The sequence below is a fragment of the Siphateles boraxobius genome, unplaced genomic scaffold, assembly GCF_051911475.1.
Source record: "Siphateles boraxobius isolate OS27281-9 unplaced genomic scaffold, OSU_SipBor_1 9, whole genome shotgun sequence".
Lineage (NCBI taxonomy): Eukaryota > Metazoa > Chordata > Actinopteri > Cypriniformes > Leuciscidae > Siphateles > Siphateles boraxobius.
In genome coordinates this window covers 113,355-137,637 of record NW_027509219.1, presented here as the reverse complement: position 1 = coordinate 137,637, position 24,283 = coordinate 113,355, and the positions used below count along the sequence as shown (strand labels likewise).

Sequence of the window (24,283 nt, the reverse complement as noted above, 5' to 3'; positions counted from 1 at the left end):
CACTAAATCGTTTTACTAAATCCTGGCATTGTTGTAATAATCGATTTTTTAATGTTTTTGAAAGAAGTCTCTCCTGCTCACCAAAGCTGCATTTATTTGATCAAAAATAAATTATAATATTGTGAAATGTTATTACAATGGCAAATAACTGTTTTCTATGTGAATATGTTAAAACAATTTATTCCTGTGACCAAAGCTGTGTTTCCAGCATCATTACTCCAGTCTTCAGTGTCACATGATCCTTCAGAAATCACTATAATATGATGATTTGATGCTCAAGAAACATTTCCGATTATTATCAATGTTCAAAACTTTTTGAAAAAGGATTTTTTAATTATAAAGGTATTCACGGTCAACTGTCTTTACGGATTTTGTTCAATTTAATGCATATTTCAATAAAGCTTTACATAGGAAGAATATCAAAGAACACCAAGCAACAACTTTCCTTCAGCCTTAAAACTCTTTATTTATTTATTTATTTTGTTTGAAGTTACAATGTTGTCCAGACTTGTTAGATTTTCACAATGCGCTCTCGAGAGGAACTACACCGGCGTTGAATGACTTTGAGATGACACAGGTTTTTGTTAAAAATGAAACCTCAAATATTTCCTCAAAAATACTTCTCCTCACACTCTCGTATTGGCACAGCACTGACAGTAAAGTGTGTGAGTGGTCTGAATAAATCAGACGTGAACTTTCTCTTTGAGCCTTGGCAAAAACTAAACACCACCTGGGACCCAAAGGCAAGATGATGAAAAAACGACGGTTCCCTGAAACCTAAAAAAATTAATAATCACAGTATCAATATTCTCCACATTTCTGAGCCGACGGGAAAGCTGAGGTCCATTAAATCATTCACCATTATCTCACTGCACGTCTAAAATGATAGGAATATTCAAGCTGCATCCATGATTTTAAACATGTGCCGTATAGAACACAGCAAATAAACTCATTTGATCAAATCTGTGCTGTGATCCTCAAGAAAGCAAGGCAGTCGCGCTCGGGCTTGTGGAGAGAAGGCAGAAACCAAGGCAAAACACGACCGATATGTGTTGACTACCACAAACATCTCTGGAACGATACACTGACTAGCGTTGAAATATTCAAAAGGAACGTCTTCAAAAACACTGAGAAAAGGCTCAATCTAAAAAGATATCTGCAAGTCACAGGAAGGTCACCACAAGCACTAATTTGATTGGCAGGAATCCTGCATGAACAGCCATTTAAAGCGGCCGCTTTCTCGGGCGTCTGCCGGCATACGTGGAATCAGAGTATTGTTTTTATAAAATTATAACAGCTTGAATTGAAATAAAATGAACAAGACACTTCTACCAATACAGTATGAAATATCAATCTCAGTTTAAATACCCCCCCCCACTGGTCACGTGATCGTCACCCTTTTGGTCCATGATTTTAGTTTTAGTCTTTCAAATCAAATATACCGGACCCGTTTGGCTCATCGAGGGCCATTGGTTTGTAAATCAATGCGGTGCGACTCCGATGAGGGGGATAAATTCAGTGCGCTAGATCATTTCGACGTAATTTGCTGGGAACATCCCGAAATGTCCATCCGGACTGTATCCTCGCCACCAGCCTTCATCGATCATCTCGATGCCGGTGATGATGTCATCCGGGTCAAACGAGATCTCGGTGTCATCAGCTGAGAACACACACACACACACACACATTAAGATCAGATTATATTATATTTTAGTCATTTATGCTAATGCCGAGTGTGAGCGCACAGCCTTTCAAAGTATACTTTATTTGACAGATGTCGAGCCACTATATTTGCGTTTATAAATCGTTGTACTCGTTTAAAGTACAGTAGCGAGTATCTCTAACCAAGCGCTCGTCAATAAAGACGTCTGGTGTCGTTGTGTTTCCAGTAGTTTGTTGTTTTTCCACCTCATCCGATTATTATTTGACCGGCTGCATGCTTAAAATTTAATAACAGGCTCAGAGTCACCATTTAAGGTCCCCCTGTGGTGAAAATCCTGCTTTTATGTTGTTTATATGGTGTTTTTAATATGCTTTAAGACAAACCATGTGTAAATTCATAAGTCGACAGCATTGCTGAGTATTTTCTCCTTAAAACTGCAGTGAACCAAAGACAGTCTCAAAAACACGTTTTGAAATCGCTGGTGTTTCTGACGTCACAAACTACCTTGTAACCAATCAGATCAACGTGTGATCGTCAACGAGTGGATCTCTGAGCTGAATGAGTGAGTGGAGGCGGGGCTCATTTGCATATTCATAGAAGCGAAGCAAGAGTGTCGAGTTAAATTCAAGCTATTTTAAGGCATGACGAAAAAAACGTTTAAATATGTCATTTTGCTGATCAAAGATGAGTTTTAAGGGATAAAATTATTGACTTCGGGGGACTTTAATATCTATTTCGGGTTCGAATTTAGGAGACAACAAGCACATGAACCGTTGTGTTGTGCGGCTTATAATTCTCATTAAGTAAAAACGCCCCTTCCTGCCCAAAACAAGGACTGAAAATAAGTTGTCCTGCTCCACTTTACAGACGGGAGGATTTTAGGATGATTTATGGCACTTGTTCTTTACATGTTCTCTCGATCGGACTAGAAAAGGTTTAAACCACAGGTTTAAACCCTTATAATCCAAATTAAGTTTTAATTGGATTTGGCCAATTCACTCCGTGGTTACACGTGACTTTTTTTACTCCGACTGTGATTACAATCTGGTTATTAGAGTCCATGTAAATGCAGCTGGTGTTAATCATGTAAAAGCAATATTCACCGGCTTGGTAGTCGTACAGAGCCCTGGCGCAGACCCCGCGGTCTTCTGCGGTCTCGTATGTTGTGTTCGGTTCCTCCACCTGTGAAAGATTCACAAAAAACAAGAACACACACATTCAAATCACATACACTTGAAGCGATAGTTCACCCAAAAATGTTTAATTCTGTCATTAATTACTCCGCCTCATCACGTGCCAAACCCATGAAATCAGTTTTATTTTTCCCTAAATTCAGTTTAATTTTTCCCCGAATTCAGTTTTTTTCCATAAAAATGTTTCTGGATTCTGTTTAAATTTTTTAAGACTAAATTTTAATGGTTAAATAAAAATTTAGTAATCAAAAAGCATGTGTAATTAATTAAAACAATGCGATATAGAATTAAACATCAATTTATAAAAAGTTTAACAAAAATTACACGTTTAGGGTCCTGATCATGTATTTTTGTTTATTTTGGGTCAAAATCCATTTTATTTTTACCAAATTCTGCGTTTTGTGTTTTAGGTTTTGTGGGTCCATTTTAATGGTTTAATTAAATTGTAATAACCAAAAAGCATGTCTTATTAATTGAATTAATAAAATAGAGGTAAATTATGTAGTTTTTTTGCTCAAACAAAGCACCTGCGTTGCTTAGTAAAATTGAGGTTCAACCACGGGAATCACATGGATTACTTTAACGATGTCTTCCCTATTGTTCCTTGAATGTGGAAATTGCATTGCTCCCAATGGAGACAGAAAGCTCTCGGATTTCATCAAAAATATCTTCACCTGTGTTCTGAAGATGGACGAAAGTCTTACGGGTTTGGAACGGCATGAGGGTGAGGAATTACTGACAGAATTTACCTTTTCTAACTATCCCTTTAAAGAGAGCATGGAATTGAAAATGGATGATTTTAGCTTTGAAGAAGATATCAATAGTTTGTGGCTTCTGGTTTGTGTCTATTATTTTAAGCTCATTAGAAAACAAACAAAAAATATTGATGACTCATCCTGCACTACACAGAATATCGTCCAATCAAAGGCTCTCTAGAATGAGCATGTCCCGCCCCCAATACCACGTGAAACCAATCAGCAAATTATGATTCATGACTGTAAAATGAAAAATATATATATTTTTTATTATTATTTTAAAATAAATAAATAATACATTTAGGGACGCACCGATAGGATTTTGTTTTTGGCCGATACCAAATTTAACAAAGAACTATTAGCCAATACTGATAGAACATTTTTGTCATCAAGATAGATTACTATTTTGATCATGTTTTAAATAAGCAAAGTTCAAAAACATGCATTAAGGTATAGTAGCTTGTTTATTGCTGCAGCAAATTATATTCATTGAACATGGATTGGCAGGCCTAACAGTAGTTCTCTGGTACATAAACTGAATCATGTAATCAAATTAGGGCTGCAGCTATCGATTATTTTTGTAATCGATTAATCTAGCACTTAATCGATCGATTAATCGAGTAATCGGATAATTTTTTGTGTGTTTTTAAACAACTAAAACAAATAATGCATAACGAAAATGATGTGGCTGTAAAATGATCAAGCATTTGGCTTTTATTTCTCAAAAAACAAACAAAAAAAACTTATTCCAACTCCAACATTTGGCTCCAAAACTAGGCCTATTTATTGCAATTTTTACCCATTTAGTATAAGTGCCAACAATGTTCTATGCTCAATTACTTTGGTAGCCAATTAAAATGTCTTCCCCAAAAGTACGAGTGGATTTGGAGAAGCAGGCTGGGGAATTTCATTTTTTGTTGTTGTCTGTAACTATTTGGAAGACGTGACATACAAACAAGGTCTCGCAACGACTGCAATACAATATGTGTTCCTCCATCACGTCGCGGTGTATACAGTATATGCATGCTGAAATGATTGTTGCGTGGCTACATAAAAGTTTAAGCATATGTGATGCATTGCCGCAATTGATCTGACTGTCGCGTGAGAGAGACGAGGGTGCATGTGTGTGTGTGTGTATGCGTGTGTGTCTGTTTGTGTGTGTGTGTGTGTGTGTGTAAGTGAAGGGGTTCACACACCGAACGCAACTTTAATTATTTGCGCGAGTAGATTACATACAAAGTCAGTGCAAAGACGCGAATAGACGCATCATTCGTGCCGGGCGTCGCGAATGACGCGATCGTCTTCCGCGCACGTTGAAAAATTTTAACTCGAGCGAATGTTTAAGCGTCTAACTAAACGCGATAGACGCTTATTTGACGCTCTATTCGCGTTCGGTGTGAACACACCATTAGGTTATGTTTCGGTGACGCTTGGTGAGAGCATGGAGTGGATGTTTTCGGTTCAGATTCTGAATCATTGAAGTCGTACTGTTGTGGTATGCCAGGTCTACTTCGCAGTAGACACATTGCACCTTGTTCTCTTCCTTTTTAAATATGTAATGATCCCAAACTTTAGACATTCTCTGCCGTTTATGGACATCTTTACTCTCCGCCATCGTGCCCAATAAATTCAAAATGTATCACGCGCTATAGTATAGATCCGCGTATAGTGAATTACATTTTACATAGGAGTTTAACGAGGCTTCGAGGCAGAGTTTTTGCCTCGAGGAATTTTTGTAATCGAGTAACTCGAGGAATCGTTTCAGCCCTAAATCAAATGTAAGTTAACACTCACTGCTGTATAAATTAAATATATATCAATCCTTATTAAAGTTATTTAATAAATATTTTTGGTTTTAGTTGTTTGTAGGAATATTAGGCTGCTGTCACTTTAAGAGCTGCACAAATCCAATATACTGTTACACAAGCCTTTCTTTGGACGTACGCACACAAAAACGGATAATGTCATATTTTGTAGTAGTGCTATCGTGGCGTAATAATTTGTTTGGTTGTAAAATGTATTACCTGAATGAAATGAACTCGAATGTATCGTCCTGTGGAATCATTCATTCACAGACAGCATACGAAGATGTTCAACTAATAAAGATCTGCATCATTGGCAAAAATGAGATGCATTTGCAGATTTGCTTTCACTAGACTGTAGTTCCACGGCCACTTCATCCAACGCTCTTGATGTTCTTAAATCTTCCTGTTACGACTCCGAGTCGAGTGTGAATGAAAGCGCTTCAGACGATTCAGTGCAGGAAACTGAACAGATCAATCAAACTGATTCGCGAACCGATTTAGACGGGTCTTAATTAAACCGATAAGACAAGTCTTTAAACAGAATCGACTCAAAAGAGTGATTCATTTGTGAATTTAGCATCGCTCATGCCCATAAAAATATACAGCGCGCTTGGAATAAACAACGTTATTGCATTAAAAATAAAGTAACGAGAGGAACAACGCCCAACGTAACAAAGTAAAAGTACAGTTTTTTCATTAGAAATGTACTCGAGTTAAAGTAAAAGTACCCCCATTTAAATCTACTCTTAAAAGTACAATTTCTCAAAAAAAGAAAAAACACTCAAGTAAATGTAACCATTTACCATCAGTGTGCAATGCGCGTGACGTGTACGTTAATAAATAAACTGCAAGTGTCTTGCGGAAGAACATTGTAGCCGGAGCTACTTCTCTCCGTTAATGTCTATGGCGAGTCACTGGGCAACTCCGCAGCCGAGACGACCCCGGGATTAAATAGTCAGAATATAAACACTTATTATAGGCGTACCGTAGTGATTCAGGATAAGTCAAAAACACGGTTTGGAAAATGGATTCATGATGTACTCGTTCAATTTGAACACAAGTTACAGACTGCAGCAGCTGCTGATACAACGGCGTTCTGTTGCGCATGCGTGAATTTAACGGAGTAGTACATGACCATGCACTCGCACAAATGCGACCACATAAAATTTTTAACTCGCACATTGTCAAAAAAATGGTCGCAGTCTGGAACCCTGCAATAAATATCAGTGGCTCATACATCGGTGCATCTCTAATTAAAGTCAATTAAGTATAAAAAAATAAATCAAATAAATAAATGCAAACATACATGCCTATACACACACACACACACACACAAATAAATAAATATTTGATATGTCCTGCTGATATGTTCTATTGAAGCATCCCGTTTCAGAAACAATACTTCAAACAAAGGACAGGAACCTTCGAGTGATTTCAGAACTTGAGTTCTTCAATCCATTTTTCTCATCTCAATTCACAATAATAATAGTGTAAAATAACACTAAACATTAATATAATAGCTTAACATTCACATGTATGGATTTGTATCTTCTAGGTTTTACACTTTTTGTTGTTATAATTCAGAAGTGGTTAGATCTGGTACCTGTGGTGGTTCCTCATAGATGGCATCTGGTTCCACTACTGCTTCATATTGTGGCAGCTTTTGTTCTACAGGCTCTTCATAATGATCACTGACCGCCTGTACATCTGAGACGTAAAAGACAAGAGTAATTATTTGCGGTCTCCTGTAACAGCACATCTGCCCCACAAGGTGGTGCTGACATTCAGCTGAGTGAGTGACTCAAATAAGGGCGGATGATCACAAAACAAGGAAGGAAATGAGACGGCGAAACAAATAATGAGAGCTGATAATGTGTGTGTGTGTGTGTGTGTGTGTGTGTGTGTGTGAATCCCACCTTCATACTCTGGCTCAGGGTCTTCCTCTGGTTCCACATACTGAGATCTGGGTGGTTCTTCAAAGCTGGCCTCTACTCAAAACACACACATGCATGGAAACACCCAGAATCACACACACATGCATGGTAACACCCAGAATCACACACACATGCATGGTAACACCCAGAATCACACACACATGCATGGTAACAAGCACACAATGGGAGCGCAGGATCTGTATTCTGACACAGAGTTTGAGGGCGGTGTGACCAAAATATGTCACTGTACGACTGATGTTTTTTATATCAAAGTAACCATATAGATCACAATATAGTTATTATACAAGAGATCTTCATCTCATTTGAGTGCTTTATTTTTTTATTTTGAGCTTGACAGATGCAAAGTAAAAGATAAGATTATTAATAACAGATGTTTTAAATCACACTTGTGATTTAAAAAAGAAAAGAAGTTTTAATTCACATAATAATTCCAAATTGACAAGCCATATTCAAACCCAAGTGGACTATAATTTTCTGGTACTGCAGGATAAAGGAAAAAAATAATAATACAAGATTTTTTAAAATAATTTTAAGATTATAAATAACTGTTCAAAAGCTTGGGGTCAGCAAATTTTTTTTTGGGAAATCAATCAATACTTTCATTCAGCAAGGATATATTCAATTGTTTGAAAGTGACAGTAAAGACATTTATAATACATTTGTTTGCATCAAGGAATCCTGGAAAATTTAATACAGTTTCCATGAAAATATGAATCGGCACAACTGTTTTCAACATTGCTAATTATCAGAAATGTTTCTTGAGCATCAGATCATCATATTAGAATGATTTCTGAAGGATCATGTGACACTGAAGACTGGAGTAATGATGCTGAAAATTCAGCTTTGATCACAGGAATAAATTACATTAAAGTAGAAAACAGTTGTTTAAGATGGGAATGCTATTTCACGATATTACTGTGCCTTGGTGAGCTTAAGGACTTAAGACCTAAAAAAAAAATTCTTACTGCCCTCAAACTGTAACAGTAGTGTACCATCATAACAGCCAGCCCAGTTTGAGTCGATTAATCCATTTAAAGGGACAGTTCACAGAGAAATGTGTCATCATTTACTCACCTTCATGTCATTGCAAAACTGTATGAATTTCTTCCATGCAACACAAAAGGAGAATTTCTGAAGAATATTCTGGCCAGTGAAAGAGGACTGAGACTTCAAGCTCCAAAATAACACACAAAAAAGCAGCAGCATGCACCATAAAGCATCATAACAATGGTCCATATGACTCGTGCACTATATTCCAAGTCCTTCTTGGCACGCTTGTGGAAAAGTAGCGATGCCTAATTCATGAATCATGACCTAACCATTCCTTTGAGTGTGATCTTTCCAATTAATCATTTGATCCCATTCACAAAAGCAACTCTTTAGTTCAACTCACTCAGTCACAGTAATTACCAGCTCCCTCAAGGGGGAGATAATAGACTTAGGGTACGTTTACATTAGCCCAGTACCACCAGACACTCGTACATTTAATCTGTACATAGAGTCTGGCACCGCTCCATTGACAAGCGTTAACTTCCTTGTAGGCGGGTACTCTATTGAAGTCTATAGACTATTGGATCTGCCCAGAGTCACTCTGGATCTGCCATAACCAATCGCTGACGTTTGGTCGTGACGCATGTCATGCCGAACCCCGTGGGGAGGAGGGCCACAACATAATGGCCACCAACAAAACCAAGCAGAGATTGTTCTTGCTCCGGCTTTAACTTCTTGATATTCGGCAGCGTTGCCAAAACGGACCGAATGGCTTCGCTCGCATCTTTCTCTCCGCCGCCATTACTGAAGAACAACAAGATAACGCACGACATCAACCTCATCGTTCTCAGCCACTCCCTCTGTTCGCTGATTGGCCCAGTAAAAAATTTACCGGAGAAAACCAAAGACTACAGCACAATCCCAGACCTAGTACTGAAGGAAAATGAAAATTGAGCGGATGTACGTAGGAGGGCGGAGCCAGGCTACGTTTGCATGACAATGACGTAGTAAAAACGGAAACATTTTTCACGTACAAATGACAAATTTGTCAAAACGCTCCCCGTTTACAAGGATCCGTGAAAACGAGTAAATCGCTGTATTCTGCTGCAGGGCCAGTAGATGGCGATGTCACTTTATAAAGAAACACTATGCAATCTATAGACGTAATACGCATGACGTCACAGTTTACACAAATTCGTGCTTTTGTAGTTTACATGGAGATGATAACGGTATTGTTTTCAAAAACCTGCACTATGAAACCTTATTTCTTACGTTTTCAAGCCCCCAAAACGCCTTAATCTACGCCTTAAAACGCCAAACACATAAAAAGTTCTCAAGTTTTTTTTGCTGAAAACAATGTAGTGCAAACGACCCCTCAGGGCCAAATTAGCTTGAAACCACAATCCCATAAAAGCCCGGATGGAAGTGGAAAGATCTGCGAGCGAATCTACAGATGATGCACAAATTAAAGAACACAGACGCAGCAGTTCATTTCAGTAATGATCAAGGCTAATTAGCATTGGGCCACAAACAAGCAGAGCCGATGATAATCAGGTGCGGGTGATTAACAACAGATATAAAATTGCAAAATGGGTTAAGACATGCTTTTTAAAAACAAGCATTGCATAATGGTGCAAATACCATTAGAATGACTACTGATTATTAAATCACAATGCCTGATGCATGAATTCTCTCCTCGCATACATTTCGCATCTGAAAGGGAAACTCCTACAATTGCACATGCAATAAACTCAGCCACAAAAATAACCCCGTTCATGCCTTTTCATCCATAATATTTCACCGCGTGTCTTTAGTAAATCCTGACAGTAGTTTTTAATGTCAAAAGAGTACGTGAATCTAGCCTTTTTTCTTCTTGATCTTAATACATCTTACATTTAAATCTGTTGCTCGCACAAAACCATCAGGAGACTGGAAATGAAGCGCATGAGGATCGACTGCTACTGTGATCCTCTGAAGCTTGAATGTGCCTGTCCTTGAAGCTTGAATGTGCCTGTCCTTCATTCACTTGCATTATAATGAAAAGAGTTGCCATGATACTCTTCAAATATTCACCTTTTGTGTGAAGTGAACTGTTCCTTTAAGTCCACAAGGCAAACACACAGCAAGCTGTTCAGACACGCTCACACACTGAAAATCAAACCCAAACCCCTTTATATTGAGGTGGAAGGTAGAATGATATAGCAAGCATGTGGAAAGTGCTTAGATGTTAGTTGAGAGACATGAAAGCACCACAAAAGAGGCAGAGAGTGAACGTGTGTGTGTGTGTGTGTGTGTGTGAGAGAGAGCATGGAGATGGATAACGCACCAAACCTTTCCCAGTGTGAGATAAGTGTGTGTTTATGTACCTCTGGCTTGTAAAGGTGAGGCCTGACGCACAGGAGAGCGAAATGGCTCTGGGTCACATGACTGCTTGGACAGAAAAGGGCTGTTCAACCGCCCTGAGACACACAGAACAGAGAACGACAAAGAGAGAAACCCAAGCTGACAGATGGCTGACGGTGTTAGAGACCCCAAACGTTGTTTTAGACAGAAGATCTGCAGGGTGTTTAATGACAGAGTCGAGTTTCAGACAGAGCAACACGGTTGAAACGGCCAGAGAACAACGGGAGAATGGGAAATATCACAGAACATCCAACATTCAGGAGTTAGCTGTTGCATGCACTGCAAAATACCTCCTATCTGACAGAGGAGGGAATTCCTTAAACGTGTTTGAAAACTACATGACACGTGACCCACATAGCAAAAGGGGAAGCTAAATATAACATGCAAATACTGTGGCATTTAAATAAAACGCTTCCTAAACTGTAAATTGTGCTTGTAGAGATCTTATCAAGACAGCGCTGTGAACAGCTAATGTGCACATTTGAAATCAGATTTATTTAATATCCTGATGATATATAAAGCTTAATATTTATAACCACTAATCATCTCAGTTTGTATATTCCATAGTTTTATTCTACATATTTATACAGATTCATTACTATTCATATTCCTATTTATTAAATATACGGTTATTATAATACATAATTTGATAATTTAACAATTTAGTTATATTTTTACAGTTACATTTGCACAGATGTAGAACTATATATTTTTTAAAAATATATAACAATACATTTTTAAATATATTCAAGCCTAAATTTATATATACTGTAGTAGTTTCTAATGACCCTACAAGTTTGATTAAACCATCAAAATATGAGGAAAATATATATATATATATATATATATATATATATATATATGTATTTTAAATATTTTAAATATGAGGGAAGAACAAAACACTTAACTTGGTTAAGGTGTTTATCCGACAAATTATTTTGTAAAAAGGGCATACTACAGGTTTTATTTTACTATGCAAAAAATAAGTTATTATATTGGTTCTCTCGTTTTTGATCAGATAAATCATATTTATACAAGCAGATAAATAATATATTTATAAGTATTTATACAAATGTAATACTATATATTATTTGCACTATACACACTGAAACGGTTTTAAATATATATTATATAAATAAATAAATATATATATATATAAATAAATGTAAATACACATTGATATACTTTTAGATGTTCCATTTCTTTATTCTCTTTATTTATTAGTGTATGTATATAAATATATATATATATATATATATAAATAAAATTCATTTATTTTATTAGTATTTAAAAGTTGCAAGAATAGCATGTCAAAAGTACTTGGGTATGTGTGTACCCAATATAAATAATGTATAGAGTAATCAACATAAAATAAATAACTTTTTTTTTTTACTCATATAGTGCATGCATGAATATGTGTGTGTGTGTGTGTGTGTGTGTTTGTGTGTGTGTGTGTGTGTGTGTGTGTTGGCTTAAGCATGTGAAGAGATAAAGTGTACCTGGTTTTGGACTGAGTTGAGAGTTGTCTTTGTTAGCAGTGTTGATTCCCATTTCTCTCTGTTTGAACATTTCTCTGGGATTAACGGAGCGCTGGGAAACGAGAGACGCCGCTTCCTGTTACAAACACACACACACAAACATTAAAAGTAGCCAGGAGTATCACGACTGATAACACTAATGAAAGTATATGGAGAAGATAAGAGCCAGGGATCCAAAGTGGTTATATACTGAAAGTGGGAAACAGGAGAACAGTGAAAGAACTAGCCTAAATCCCAATCTACAAACCAGTTTAAGTATGCATGACTGGCATTATTGCATCCCGAATCTACATAATGTCAAAAACAGCATGTCAAAAGAACTTGGGTGATCTAATATATGTTTAAATTGCATCATGCATGCTTTTGTGCTTATATTGCCAAAAAAAGCACACTGGCTTGCAACAGTTTTCTGATACGCGTTATCAAGATGTAATTTCATGACATTTCAGTATGCCTAAAAGTTCCAATGCTTCATACTTTTAAGTGCGTATTTTACCAATGGAGTGCAAATGTTTTTACAAATTGTCCTGACAAATTAGCATTTATGACAGGAACCAACAGGTTTTTAAACTGGGATTAGGACAGAAGAGCTATAAGTCAGACTCAGCAGCAAAAGACACTACCACACTGTAGAAATAAAAGAGTTAGAAAGTTAGAAGTCCTTCAGTCCAGGTCCAGAAGAGATGTTGATACTTCCTCACACTCACGTTGGCTTTTTCCACCGACTCTCCACGTTTAAAGGGTTTCTGCAGCGCCTGCTTCTCCTGCTCCTCCTGATGGACGGCAGCACACTTTAACTCTTACATACTCCATTCAGTTACAAAACATAGGTTTGAGGTCTCATATTTGATTATGTTGTCTAATAGTTGCTTTCTTCCAAATTCTAGAGCAGAATTGCATGTATTTTTCACATACAAAAATGTAATATATGGCCATATATGTACTTATATTTTAAATAGCATGACATATATCTATACATATATTTGACTTATCTGAGAACACAATATATGCCTGCAACATATATGAACATTTATGTGTCCAAACATGTGAAGAAATATTTGAGTTCATCCATATATGATACCATATATCTGCATATATTACAGTATAGTATTGGTTTCTCGCATATATGGATAACATTAAGTATAAATATGTGACAAACATATTTTTTTCCCACATATTTAATAAATGTATGTAAACATACATGCATGTGATACTGATGCATTGAAATAAGTACATATATGCATATATACATATATGCGTCTTACATATATTTAACATTTATGTGCATATACGGGAAAATATGTGGCACTTATATGAAAACGGCCATTTTTGCTATATTTTGAAATATATGTTTCATATATGTCTATGTGTTTTTATATATGAACTTTGCATATATTCTCATATAGGCAGCAGACATACATGGGCACTGACATTATATATGTAATTTACATATATTGACATATATTACATTTCTGTATGGGAGAGCTCAGTGAAAAATCCACCAAAGGCGGCAGACAAGAGAAAAGTTAAATATATAAATATAATTAAAGGGATAGTTCACCCAAAAAAGAAAATTCATAAGTTACTCACCCTGGTGTTGTTCTAATTCCGTATGCCCTTTTTCTTTTATGGACCACAAAAGGAGAAATAAAAAATAAAAAAAATAAAAAAAGTCCCGCTCGCGCTTGTCCATATAATGGTAGGGAATAGCGACCAGCATTAAGATTTAAAAACTGTTCACAGAATGATCCCATGCAACATGTGACGTCTATTCCACGTGTTCTGGGGGTTTACGATAGCATTTAGTAAAAAACCAACCAAAATGTTATGTATAATTTAAGAAAAAATCCTGAGTTTGGCCGTTGTTGCACGTTCATGAAACTCTATCAGCGCCACAGTTCACTCCGACCCACACAAGTTGTGAGAAATCAAGATGAATAAAAATGCAACATTAAAAACAATCCATGCACTTTCTTCTCTGAGGTATATACATATGTTGTTTTCGTCTCAACAAAGTTATTGCTTTCACATCTCAACTGTCATTCTGACTGTAAACAGACAAGCAGAGTTCAAGTCCGGAGACATTCAACTCAGTGAGGAAACTACACGTATACATTCTTGGGACATTTCTAGGCATTTTATTTCTTGTTACGTATTTATTAATCTTGATTTCTCATAACTTGTCTGCTTTTCCTGGGCGAGTTGAAGTGAACTGCGGCACTGATAGAGTCTTATGAACAGATTTTCGTTATATAATACATTAAATTGACCATTCTCAGAGAGTTTGATTGACAGACGATCTGACCAATCATAATCCGCCATCCGCCGAATCCGCCATTTTTGTCCGACAAAGCAGTCAGGAGAGTTAGTAGATTAACGTAGGAGGATTTGAACATGAAAAACGAAGTGTACTGACGTCTTTCCGCGGTTAAAATAACATTCCTTCTGATGTTCATTCATATTTATTTGATGCTATATATTAACTATAAGGAAGAGATGATCGGTTCACGAGCCGCTCTAACTGAGGCTCTAGAGCGGTCTGTCACGACATTAAATAAAGAGCAACAAATGGTATTTATTGTTTAAATTTCTTTAAAAAAAATTACCAAATTTGAAAGTTGAGACTTTGCTTCATACCAAAACTAACCTTGTCTGTCAGCGTGTTGTCAGTGTCCTTTCCGCTCCGCGATGTATTTTTCACTGTGTGTGGCGGGAGAGAGGCGTGGCTTGTCGGACATAGCAACAGTAACTAAAGGGGGCGGGTCTTTGCGAGCGGTCAATTGGAATGCAAAATCCCTGACAGCATTCAAAAGACAACTGAAAACTCATCTCCTCTGTGAGAACTTAACAAAATAAATGAATAAATAAAAACTTGACTACTCCTTTAAATCCTCCCTTGTCTGTTTTTTGCTACTCTGAGCAATGCCTGAACTTTATATTTTGAGCACTTCTTGCGTTGTTCTTGCCTCCTCACGATGACTCGCTTGCTTTAGTCCTCAGCTTTGGATAAAAGTGTCTGCTAAATGACTAAATGTAAATTTCAGGGTTTTTTTTTCATACCCCCAGAACACTTGGAATAGACATCATGTGTCGCATGGGATTATTCTGAGAAACTTTTGCATCTTTTTAAAAGAATTGATGCTATTCACTGCCATTATATGGACAAGCGCGAGCTTGAAAAAAAAAAAGAATCTCCTTTTTCGATCCGAAAAAGAAAGGCTTACTGCATTAAAACAACACCAGGATGAGTAAAATATGACTTTATTTTCATTTTAGCAGGAGCTATCCCTTTAATACATTCAATTCAAAAAGGTACAGATGAAAATAACGAACTAACTAAATTGAACTATTTCACCACCCATTTGACAGTGGTGAGAAATCAGGAGTGCAGAAAGCATCTGATCATAGTGTTGTGGATATGTTTGCACAAGCTCTGCAATTCAGCAATCCAGTCATGTCACGTTTATTTATATAGCATTTTACACGGTAGATTGCTTTAAAGCAGCAGCTTTACAGTTTTGAACATGAAAAACACAGCATCAGTGTTGCTCTCAGTTAGAATTACAACTTCAGTTTCCTTTATAAAGCGGCTCTTCAGTGTTTATGTTTTAATCGCATCGGACCTTGACGGACCGAACAAAAGAAATGACCCGGAGAGGTTTCCATGTCAAAGAAGGCGGAGCCTCAGGGACACACCTACCTATTACATCATCACCACAGACCAATGGCAGTTCGAAGGAGTTTACCAGCTAGAGTGAACTTTAACAAAAAGTTTGCTTTGGCAAGCCGCTTCAAACCCCAAACGTACTTCATTTTTGCCTGATTTTGTTCGAAATTACGTCACAGTCTTTGATTTCGCTTAAAGTATATGTTGTAATTAGTGTATTTTACTATTAGCTTATCAACATGCTAACACCAAACTATATTAAAATAAATCTTGAGTCGAGTCTCCTGAGTGCTTCTCGCTTATGAGTGTTATTTGTATGATGCACAGAGTTGCTACCCATGTCGACCATTCGAAATTGATCACAAATTTCCATTACAATTAAAATGGTAAGCATAGCGAATAGCGATGTATGAAGCACAGCTCACACAGAAGTCACTTTCAAAGCAAGCAGCGAGTTCAAACTGCGTGGGGAAATCTCTCGCTCTCAGGAAATTACTGATCATGCTGGATCCTGTTGAAATGGCTGGATTTCACAACAACTTGCCAATATATAGTAAATGTGACCATGCCTTTAAAAGGCAGCTGCCTACGTATACAGCAAGGCAGCTCACAGGGCTTATTTACCTGATAAATGAGGGCTTTGCATTAAAACCTGCTGTGATGCTAACCCAGAGAGTATGCTATGGAGGAGGTCGTAATGCCAGCCGTGATTTCTGATTTAATCGGCTGCAGATCGGGCCCTCAGACCTGTGTGAACTGTGCATGTGTGTCAGTGTGTCCTGTGCATACGGCCTAAACACAAAACCACACATGCTGCACGTCACATATTTCTGTCACAGAGAGTATATTCTGGAAATGTGGTTTGAAGATTATCAATGTGGACATAGAAGTGTTAAGATGATAACTGAAGAACAGTGTGTTCAGACGACCACACTACGCTGAAAAAGGGGAAGTTGTTGTTGTGGTCATTGAATTATAGACCTCGGGCAGCATGACATGATTGGTGTTTTTTAACATGGTTGATATGTTTACGTGGCTATTAGTGGGACTGCTTTATGTTCTCTACATGTGAGATTGACAAATAAACACTTGGGTAAGTTGCTGTAAAAGGGTCATTATTGCTAGCTACTAATTATTACATCTTGATACCAATTACTCTCTCTGTAAAGTATTGCAGTACTAATTACTTTCTAAATCCCTTATCAACCTCGACTAGTTGGACAACACAAGGATAGACATGAAACTGCTCTTTTAATTCTTTCAAATGAACAGTAAAAATTGGCATAAATTATTCTTGAACTGGCCGAAAGCATTTAAAGGGAGAAGGTTACATTTGAACACGTTAGATGTTAAATCCACTCTTGTTTTATATCAAATATGATGAAAATCAAGCTTTTAATGTTGTTTATATGTCTATGTGGTGTTTTTAATATGCTTTAAGACAAACCATGTAAAAATTCATAAGTAAAGTATTTTCTTCTCAAAAACACAGTTTTGAAATCGCTGGTGTTTCTGACGTCACAAACTACCTTGTAACCAATCAGATCAACGTGTGATCGTCAACGAGTGGATCTCTGAGCTGAGGGAGTGAGTGGAGGCGGGGCTCATTTGCATATTCATAGAACCGCGTATACTAAATGAAGCAAGGGTGTCGAGTTACATTCAAGCTATTTTAAGGAATGAAGAAATTTCTCTCAAAAGAAAAACATTTAAAAATGTAATTGTGGTGAAAAAAAAAGTTAAGGGATAAAATTATTGACTACAGGGAGACTTTAAAGACTTAGTAATGCATTACGCCTAACACTTCATATAAACATGGAGTAATGCGAAAATATAAAGCGTGGCATGTTCCAAAGTCGAGGTGAGAAAGAATCCTGCAAATTTTGCATTGTTCTCAGAATTATGATTTCACATCGATTTTTCTAGAAAAACTACACGCTTTACGGGTGATCAAACAATCTCTTCTTGTCTAAGTGGGCGGATTGTAGCCAGAATAATTTGCTGATCAGATTTGAATGCCTAAAAGTGTATTCCGAAACAAGAGGTTAGTAAATTCTTCTAAACTCCTCCTCAAATCCTGTTCTAGGTAAAGAGGTGCAGGTGTGACATCACTTTTGTAGGCCAACCGGTAGTCCGCATCACACTGGTTCCCTCGACAAAAAAACAATAGGATTCTCCCATAAGCTTTTGGATTATCGCTAAAAACAAGCTCTGTGATCAACTGAAGTTTATGATACTTGCACGTTTTGTCCATCACGAAAATTATCACCGATGAACACAACTTTTAGAAATTTTAAAGCCTAAATGCAAGTCGCCAGAAGTAAAAAGCTAAAGATATAAACGAACTACACCACGGTCCCACAAATTCAACATCACCATCACTAAACTTCCAACTCTATTTTTATCTAAAAACATATTCCTAGAACATTTGAGTTAGAATAGTTTATAAGAGCACAATTATAAGCGTAACGATGCTGTAAAAGCGGACTGAGTTTAGCTGTTCGGCGTGATGATGTTTAATCTCCTCGACAGCCTCTGTAGTCACATTTACCCACTTGTTAGCAACCGCCTTTTTCAGGACACGTAACAGCTTCAAAATCAAGAGGGATGTAATATTGATGTATTTTATGTCGTGAAAGTGTCTTGAGCTTGTATTCACAAAGATCTCATTTCAGCCATTAAACCCATTGACTGCGGGACGATGAAACCAGAAGTGCAAAAATGCTGCGTTTTGGCCTACAAAGTGATGGCATACCTGCACCACTCTATATTAGTTTGATTTGAAAGTTAATCACCTTCCAACAGTCTCCTGATACTGATATATCCAGAGATTGACAAAAGTAATCCAGTGAGTTTTTGTGCTAGCATGAAGGCTTCAAACATATTGCAGCTTCTTCACAGGAACCATGTCAGAACATGTCCAGAATGGCGATATGTGGATTTAAATAACCACACAGGTGTGTGCGTGTGTGTGTGTGTGTGCGCGCCGCTCACCAACTGCTGTTTCTGCTGGCCTTGATTATCCACGTCCTGCTTCTGTTGGTATTTTCTATTACACAAACACATTTACACTTAGCAGGCGCTATTCAGTTGGCTCGTAACTTTATACCAAAATGCAACATGGTTTGAAATCGAATTGTAAAAATGGCCCTTGCTGATCTCATTGATAGTGCACCAAAAAATTAACTAAACCCGTGTTGTTCTAAACCTGTATGACTTTCTTCCTTCTGCAAAAGACAAAAGAACATATTTTGAAGAATGTTGGCAACCAAACAGTTTCGGGTCTTCCATTGTATTTTTTGTACATATAGTGGAAGTAAATGGGAACCGAAAATGTTTGGTTACCAACAGTTCCACACAACAAAGAAAGTCATACAGGTTTGGAACGAGTGAGTAAATGATTTTTGGGCGAACCAGCATTAAAGACACTCAAACACACAAGCCGTTTATCAGCACACACTGACCTCTGTTCATCAATCTCTGACGCCCTCTCTTTGGCTTTCTTGTCCCGTAACTCGGCCTCCTTCACCTCTCGGTCCTTCCTTTCTTTTTCCAGCCGCTGCCTCTCATCCGAAGCCCTTCTCCTCTCCTCCTGGATACGCTTCTCCTCGTCTTTCTGAGAAAGAGACAAAAGCATTGAGCTAAACAGAAATAGGTCAAATATAAAAGGCAGAACGATCAAGAAAAAAACTAATTATGTTATATGTAAACTAATCTTGATTCTCTAAGGAATATCACAATAATACAGTGTTTTTGTCCCAGGAGTGGTAATGTGGTATTGATTTTATACAACAGTTCAATAAATAAGATGATAATATTGTTATATTTTAGACACAATTGTGTCTGTTATGTTATGGTCGCAGTTTTGCCAATGAATATATTACTTATAAAGCCAGAGCAGAACTGTTGTAACACACAACAGTGTTTCGTTTCTGAATGAATCCGCGTTTTGAGCGAATCAATCGTGTGAACTATTGATTCATTCAATGACTCAATCAAAAAGAGAGCCATTAACTTCATTCCTGAATTAATCAGACATTTGAATGACTTAGTCATTTAGACATTTACCGCCACCAACGGGCAGTTTTAGTATCTTTTTTAGAGAATAACTTAATAAAAAATAAAAAAATGATTTGTTTACATCTAGTTTCCATGTCGTTTCAAACCTGTATGGCTTTCTCTCTGTTGCAGAACATGAAATATATTTTTTTTCAAAGAATGTTGGTAAACAAAATGTTTTGGTCTTTAAATATATTTAAATACAAAATCAGATGCAGCTTCTGAAAAATAAACCATGGCCATTGTAGCCCAACCATTGCACCTAAACGGTCAAATACACACAAAACTATGTCAACATGTCTGTCATGGCAAGTATTCAGGTAAATGCAGTCAGTTTTGGAACATAATAGTTAAGAAAACTCATGTTGTGTAACAGTATATTGGATCCGTCTTGAATATAAATTTTTCTATTAATGACAAACTCAAAAATATGGGTATGAGTATGGGTAAAAATTGTGAGTAAAAAATATTTTTAAAAGATTATATCCTTATCCAGTAAATCATAAACTGGAAAAGTAATGGAGCCTTCGAATATTGGATTCAAAAAGCTTGAGAATTGCATTCAAATGCTTATTTTGTCTGAGGCAACGGCACAACATACTTTAAGCAGAAATCCTGAACCGTGTAACATTACCTCTGCTTGGGCCCAGAAAGTGTCTTTGTTGGTTCTCTTGATTTCAGACATGGCGTTAGTCTTCTGGTAAACAGATCCCTGTATGGAAAAAAACAATAATTGGTTAATTATAACTAGTACAGACGGAATGTTTAGATTTTGCATTTTCTGTGCTGATTTCAGTGGAAAGGTCCTGTGAAATTAAATTGAACGTATATAAAAAATAATAATATATATATATATATATATAAAAATATCAGAGTTGACAGTGACACTCCTATAGCTAAAAGCATAAGCCAAAATATTTAATAAGCGTGGAAATTGGGGAGGCTCTAAGGGGTTAAAAGAGTAACAATACATAAAAAAGATGTTTACTCATTCCCAGAGTACTGTAGATAAATGACTCAGCTCACTCAATTGCAGTTTGTGGGTTCATTTGGAGCTCAGCATAGAAATTATTCCAATCCACCATAACAGTTTTCACATTCCCAGCATTCTGGCTCCCTCCCTGTGAAACCCCTGACACAGCACTGTGAAAGAGCGCTTGAGATAAACACACAGCAGGCTGGCACTGACCCGGACACCACTGTGCCATCATAAGACCTGTCTGATATGCATGATATAACAGCCACCATATCGGTATCGGCTGATGTCTTAAAGCCGATAAATAATGGATTATTTCCTTCAGCTGAGACACTTCAGATGTGCACTGTTCAACATGATGGTTTTGAGTTGCTTGAAATATGACTGAAATCACTTCAATGAAGGCAAAAAAGTTCGGTGCAGCATGTGCACCAATCTGTCATATACTGTAGGCTACATAAAATTATAATAAGAACATTATAATTGTGAGTTTGGGACATGGATTTAATGGTTGTTTTTGTAATCAGGCTCTCAAAAATTATATACAAATTTGGATTTAGATCTAACGTCCAATATATATCGGTTATCGGCGTTCAAATCTAAAGAATTATCAATTTCAGCCAAAATTTTCATATCGGTGCATCCCTACTTCAGCTGAAAACTAAACTTACCAAAGATGAAAAAACAGAAAATCTTTTTCAGAAGCAGTGTTAAATCCAACTAGATGATTACATGCACTCATGACTGCAATGATGGGTCAATGTTAGTAATGTTACTCTAACTATTTTGCACCAAAAACTGCTTTACTAAATGGGCATTTCCTCTCTGACCGCTGGTATTTAACTGGCCGTTTGCTAGTGTACCTTTAAGACTTCTGTATTTAAATGACCACTGTTATTATTATTAGCCTCTTCAAAGAGCAATGAAAATCCTGTTTTTCAAGATGAACGTACACTCAGATTCAAGTAGGATTTTTTAAAATATGTCTCTTCTGCTCAACAAGGGAGCATTTCATTGATTACAAACAGTAAAAACAGCAATATTGTGGATATCATTACAATTTAAACTTCGATACAATACCTTGAAAAATATTGATATTTTCGATACAACGGGGAAAACTGGCATTTAAACAGCCATACAGATAATTTGTTATTATCTCATAATTTTTTTATAATTTGGGTAATTTTGTTGCAATAGCTTACATACAAAACAGTGAGGCTTTATTTGAAACTAAACTAATTTTTACAAAAAAAGACAAGTAAACTGCATAAAATAGCACAATGATAATGATAGCACAAATAAATACAATAGATTTAACAGACAAATTAAACATGGCTTTAGGTTTTTCAGGTTGGTCTAATAGTATTTAGATACGAAATTAAAGTAATCAGATGTAAAATAACACTGGATATTCTTCATTGTAAAAATTAAATAAAACTTTATGCTTACAATTAAAGTTACACAAGTTATTGGGTCAAGATCAGTTTTGTATTAATTTCTCTCGGTCTTTTGTTCTTTGATTAACATGACAGACGGCAGCAGGTTTATCAGGCTGCTGTCACTTTAAGAGCTTATGCACGGATCCAATATACTGTTACACAACATGAGTTTTCTTAACTATTAGGGCTGGGTAAAAAATATCGATTTCTCGATTTTAATCGATTCTCATTTTTACGAACCGATATCGATTCTTAAATCCCAAGAATCGATTAGTCATCCTGTTTTCAGTTGATGAATGAATGGAACATTGTAGCGCGCATCTCATCCAATAAACGCAATCATTTTACTATTGTTACTATTGATATGAAACAAAGTCTCAGATTTCAAATTACGTCCATTTTCTTACGAAATTCAAAAACATAAATACCGTTTTGGCGCTGTGGCGTGAGATCGCTCTGGCGCAGCTCAAGAGAACCAGCCGCGCCGAGCACACATAATTTTCTCTTCCGCCTTAATATTACCAGTTACAGCGTGAAATAAACATGAATGAGCATCTGAAAGTGTGTTAAAAGATAGAGTATAACTTATCGAAATCCTTGTTGTCACAAGGAATCACTCAATCATTGTTTCAACCGAGGAAAGACGTCAGTGAAACAGCTTGTAAACAATGTCATGTAACGTCACATTTACCTCAGAAAAACCATATCCAGTGACCATGAACTCGTTAGTCAGCTAGAAAAATTAACTCTAGAGAGGAGCATTTTGCTAAATATATGCACAATATTACATATGCATTTTATGTTATTTTATAATTATTTTATGTTTTTCAATATTTAATGCATGTTTGAATAAATCTGGCAAGTTTTTATGACAGCCACCATTTAAATATTTATATTTCATATAACTTTATTATTAGAAAAATAAATAAAAGTGTAATTGTTTGTATACAAAACAGTAAATCTTTACCTTTAATATTAGGCTATAGTAGGCTAATGAAACAATTTTAATGATACAACTGACTCCCATAGTTTACAGCATTGGTTAAGAGATTTGTTTTCCTTGAGAAAATTTGCCATGTATTGTACCTGATATCCAAAATAATCAATATTGAATCGAATCGTAATCAAAATCGAATCGAATTGCAAGCTTGTGAATCGAAATCGAATCGAATTGTGTAATTTGTGTCAATACCCAGCCCTATTAACTATTATGTTCCAAAACTGACTGCATTTACCTGAATACTTGCCAAGACAGACATTTTGACATAGTTTTGTGTGTATTTGACCGTTTAGGTGTAATTCGCGACGAAAAAGAACACAGTTTGGTTCTTGCAAACTGTTGGAGAGGCGTCTTTATTAGAGCACCACTTATATCAGTGCGTAGCTTTTGGTGTGAGCACAAAACCTGCAGGAATGAGTAAAATTTTGCGCAATACAGCACCATTCAACCGGAGCAAATGAGACGATATCGAAATAACAATATTTTTGACAACACTGTTTAAAAAGACCTGTTTTCTATGTGAGCATATTGTAAAATGTAATTTATTCCTGAATAATGTCACATGATCCTTCAGAAATCATTCTAATCATTATCACCAATGTTGAAAACAGTTGTGCTGCTTAAATTCTTGCAAACCGTTGCACAGCATTTATTTGAAGGGAAAAAAAACATTATAACATTATAAATGTCTGTACTGTCACCTTTGATTAATTTAACGTGTCCTTGCTGAATAAAAGTATAATTTTTATTTATTTTTTTTTTATCTTTCTGAGCCCAAACTTTTGAACAGTAAGTATATGCATGTTCTACGACTGGAAATAAAAGCTGCACTGGACAGTG

At 36.5% G+C, this 24,283-nt stretch overlaps 1 protein-coding gene across 5 annotated transcripts in view; it reads right to left on the bottom strand.

The window, feature by feature from the left end:
* Window positions 1-446: 446 nt before the first annotated feature.
* dbnlb (drebrin-like b) overlaps window positions 447-24,283 on the bottom strand; it is a 35,070-nt gene continuing 11,233 nt past the window's right edge. Inside the window, exons 6-15 of one of the 5 annotated variants that reach the window (XM_077223699.1) lie at window positions 20,663-20,740; window positions 19,434-19,585; window positions 18,964-19,018; window positions 13,010-13,075; window positions 12,264-12,378; window positions 10,728-10,820; window positions 7,333-7,404; window positions 7,020-7,123; window positions 2,767-2,845; window positions 447-1,660 (exon numbers count right to left, since the gene is read on the bottom strand). In XM_077223699.1, the coding sequence (XP_077079814.1) occupies window positions 1,524-1,660; window positions 2,767-2,845; window positions 7,020-7,123; window positions 7,333-7,404; window positions 10,728-10,820; window positions 12,264-12,378; window positions 13,010-13,075; window positions 18,964-19,018; window positions 19,434-19,585; window positions 20,663-20,740 (951 nt within the window). In that variant the 3' untranslated portion in view covers window positions 447-1,523. The remainder of the gene's footprint in view (window positions 1,661-2,766; window positions 2,846-7,019; window positions 7,124-7,332; window positions 7,405-10,727; window positions 10,821-12,263; window positions 12,379-13,009; window positions 13,076-18,963; window positions 19,019-19,433; window positions 19,586-20,662; window positions 20,741-24,283) is intronic. The other 4 variants (XM_077223700.1, XM_077223702.1, XM_077223701.1 and 1 more) reach the window with 4 other exon arrangements.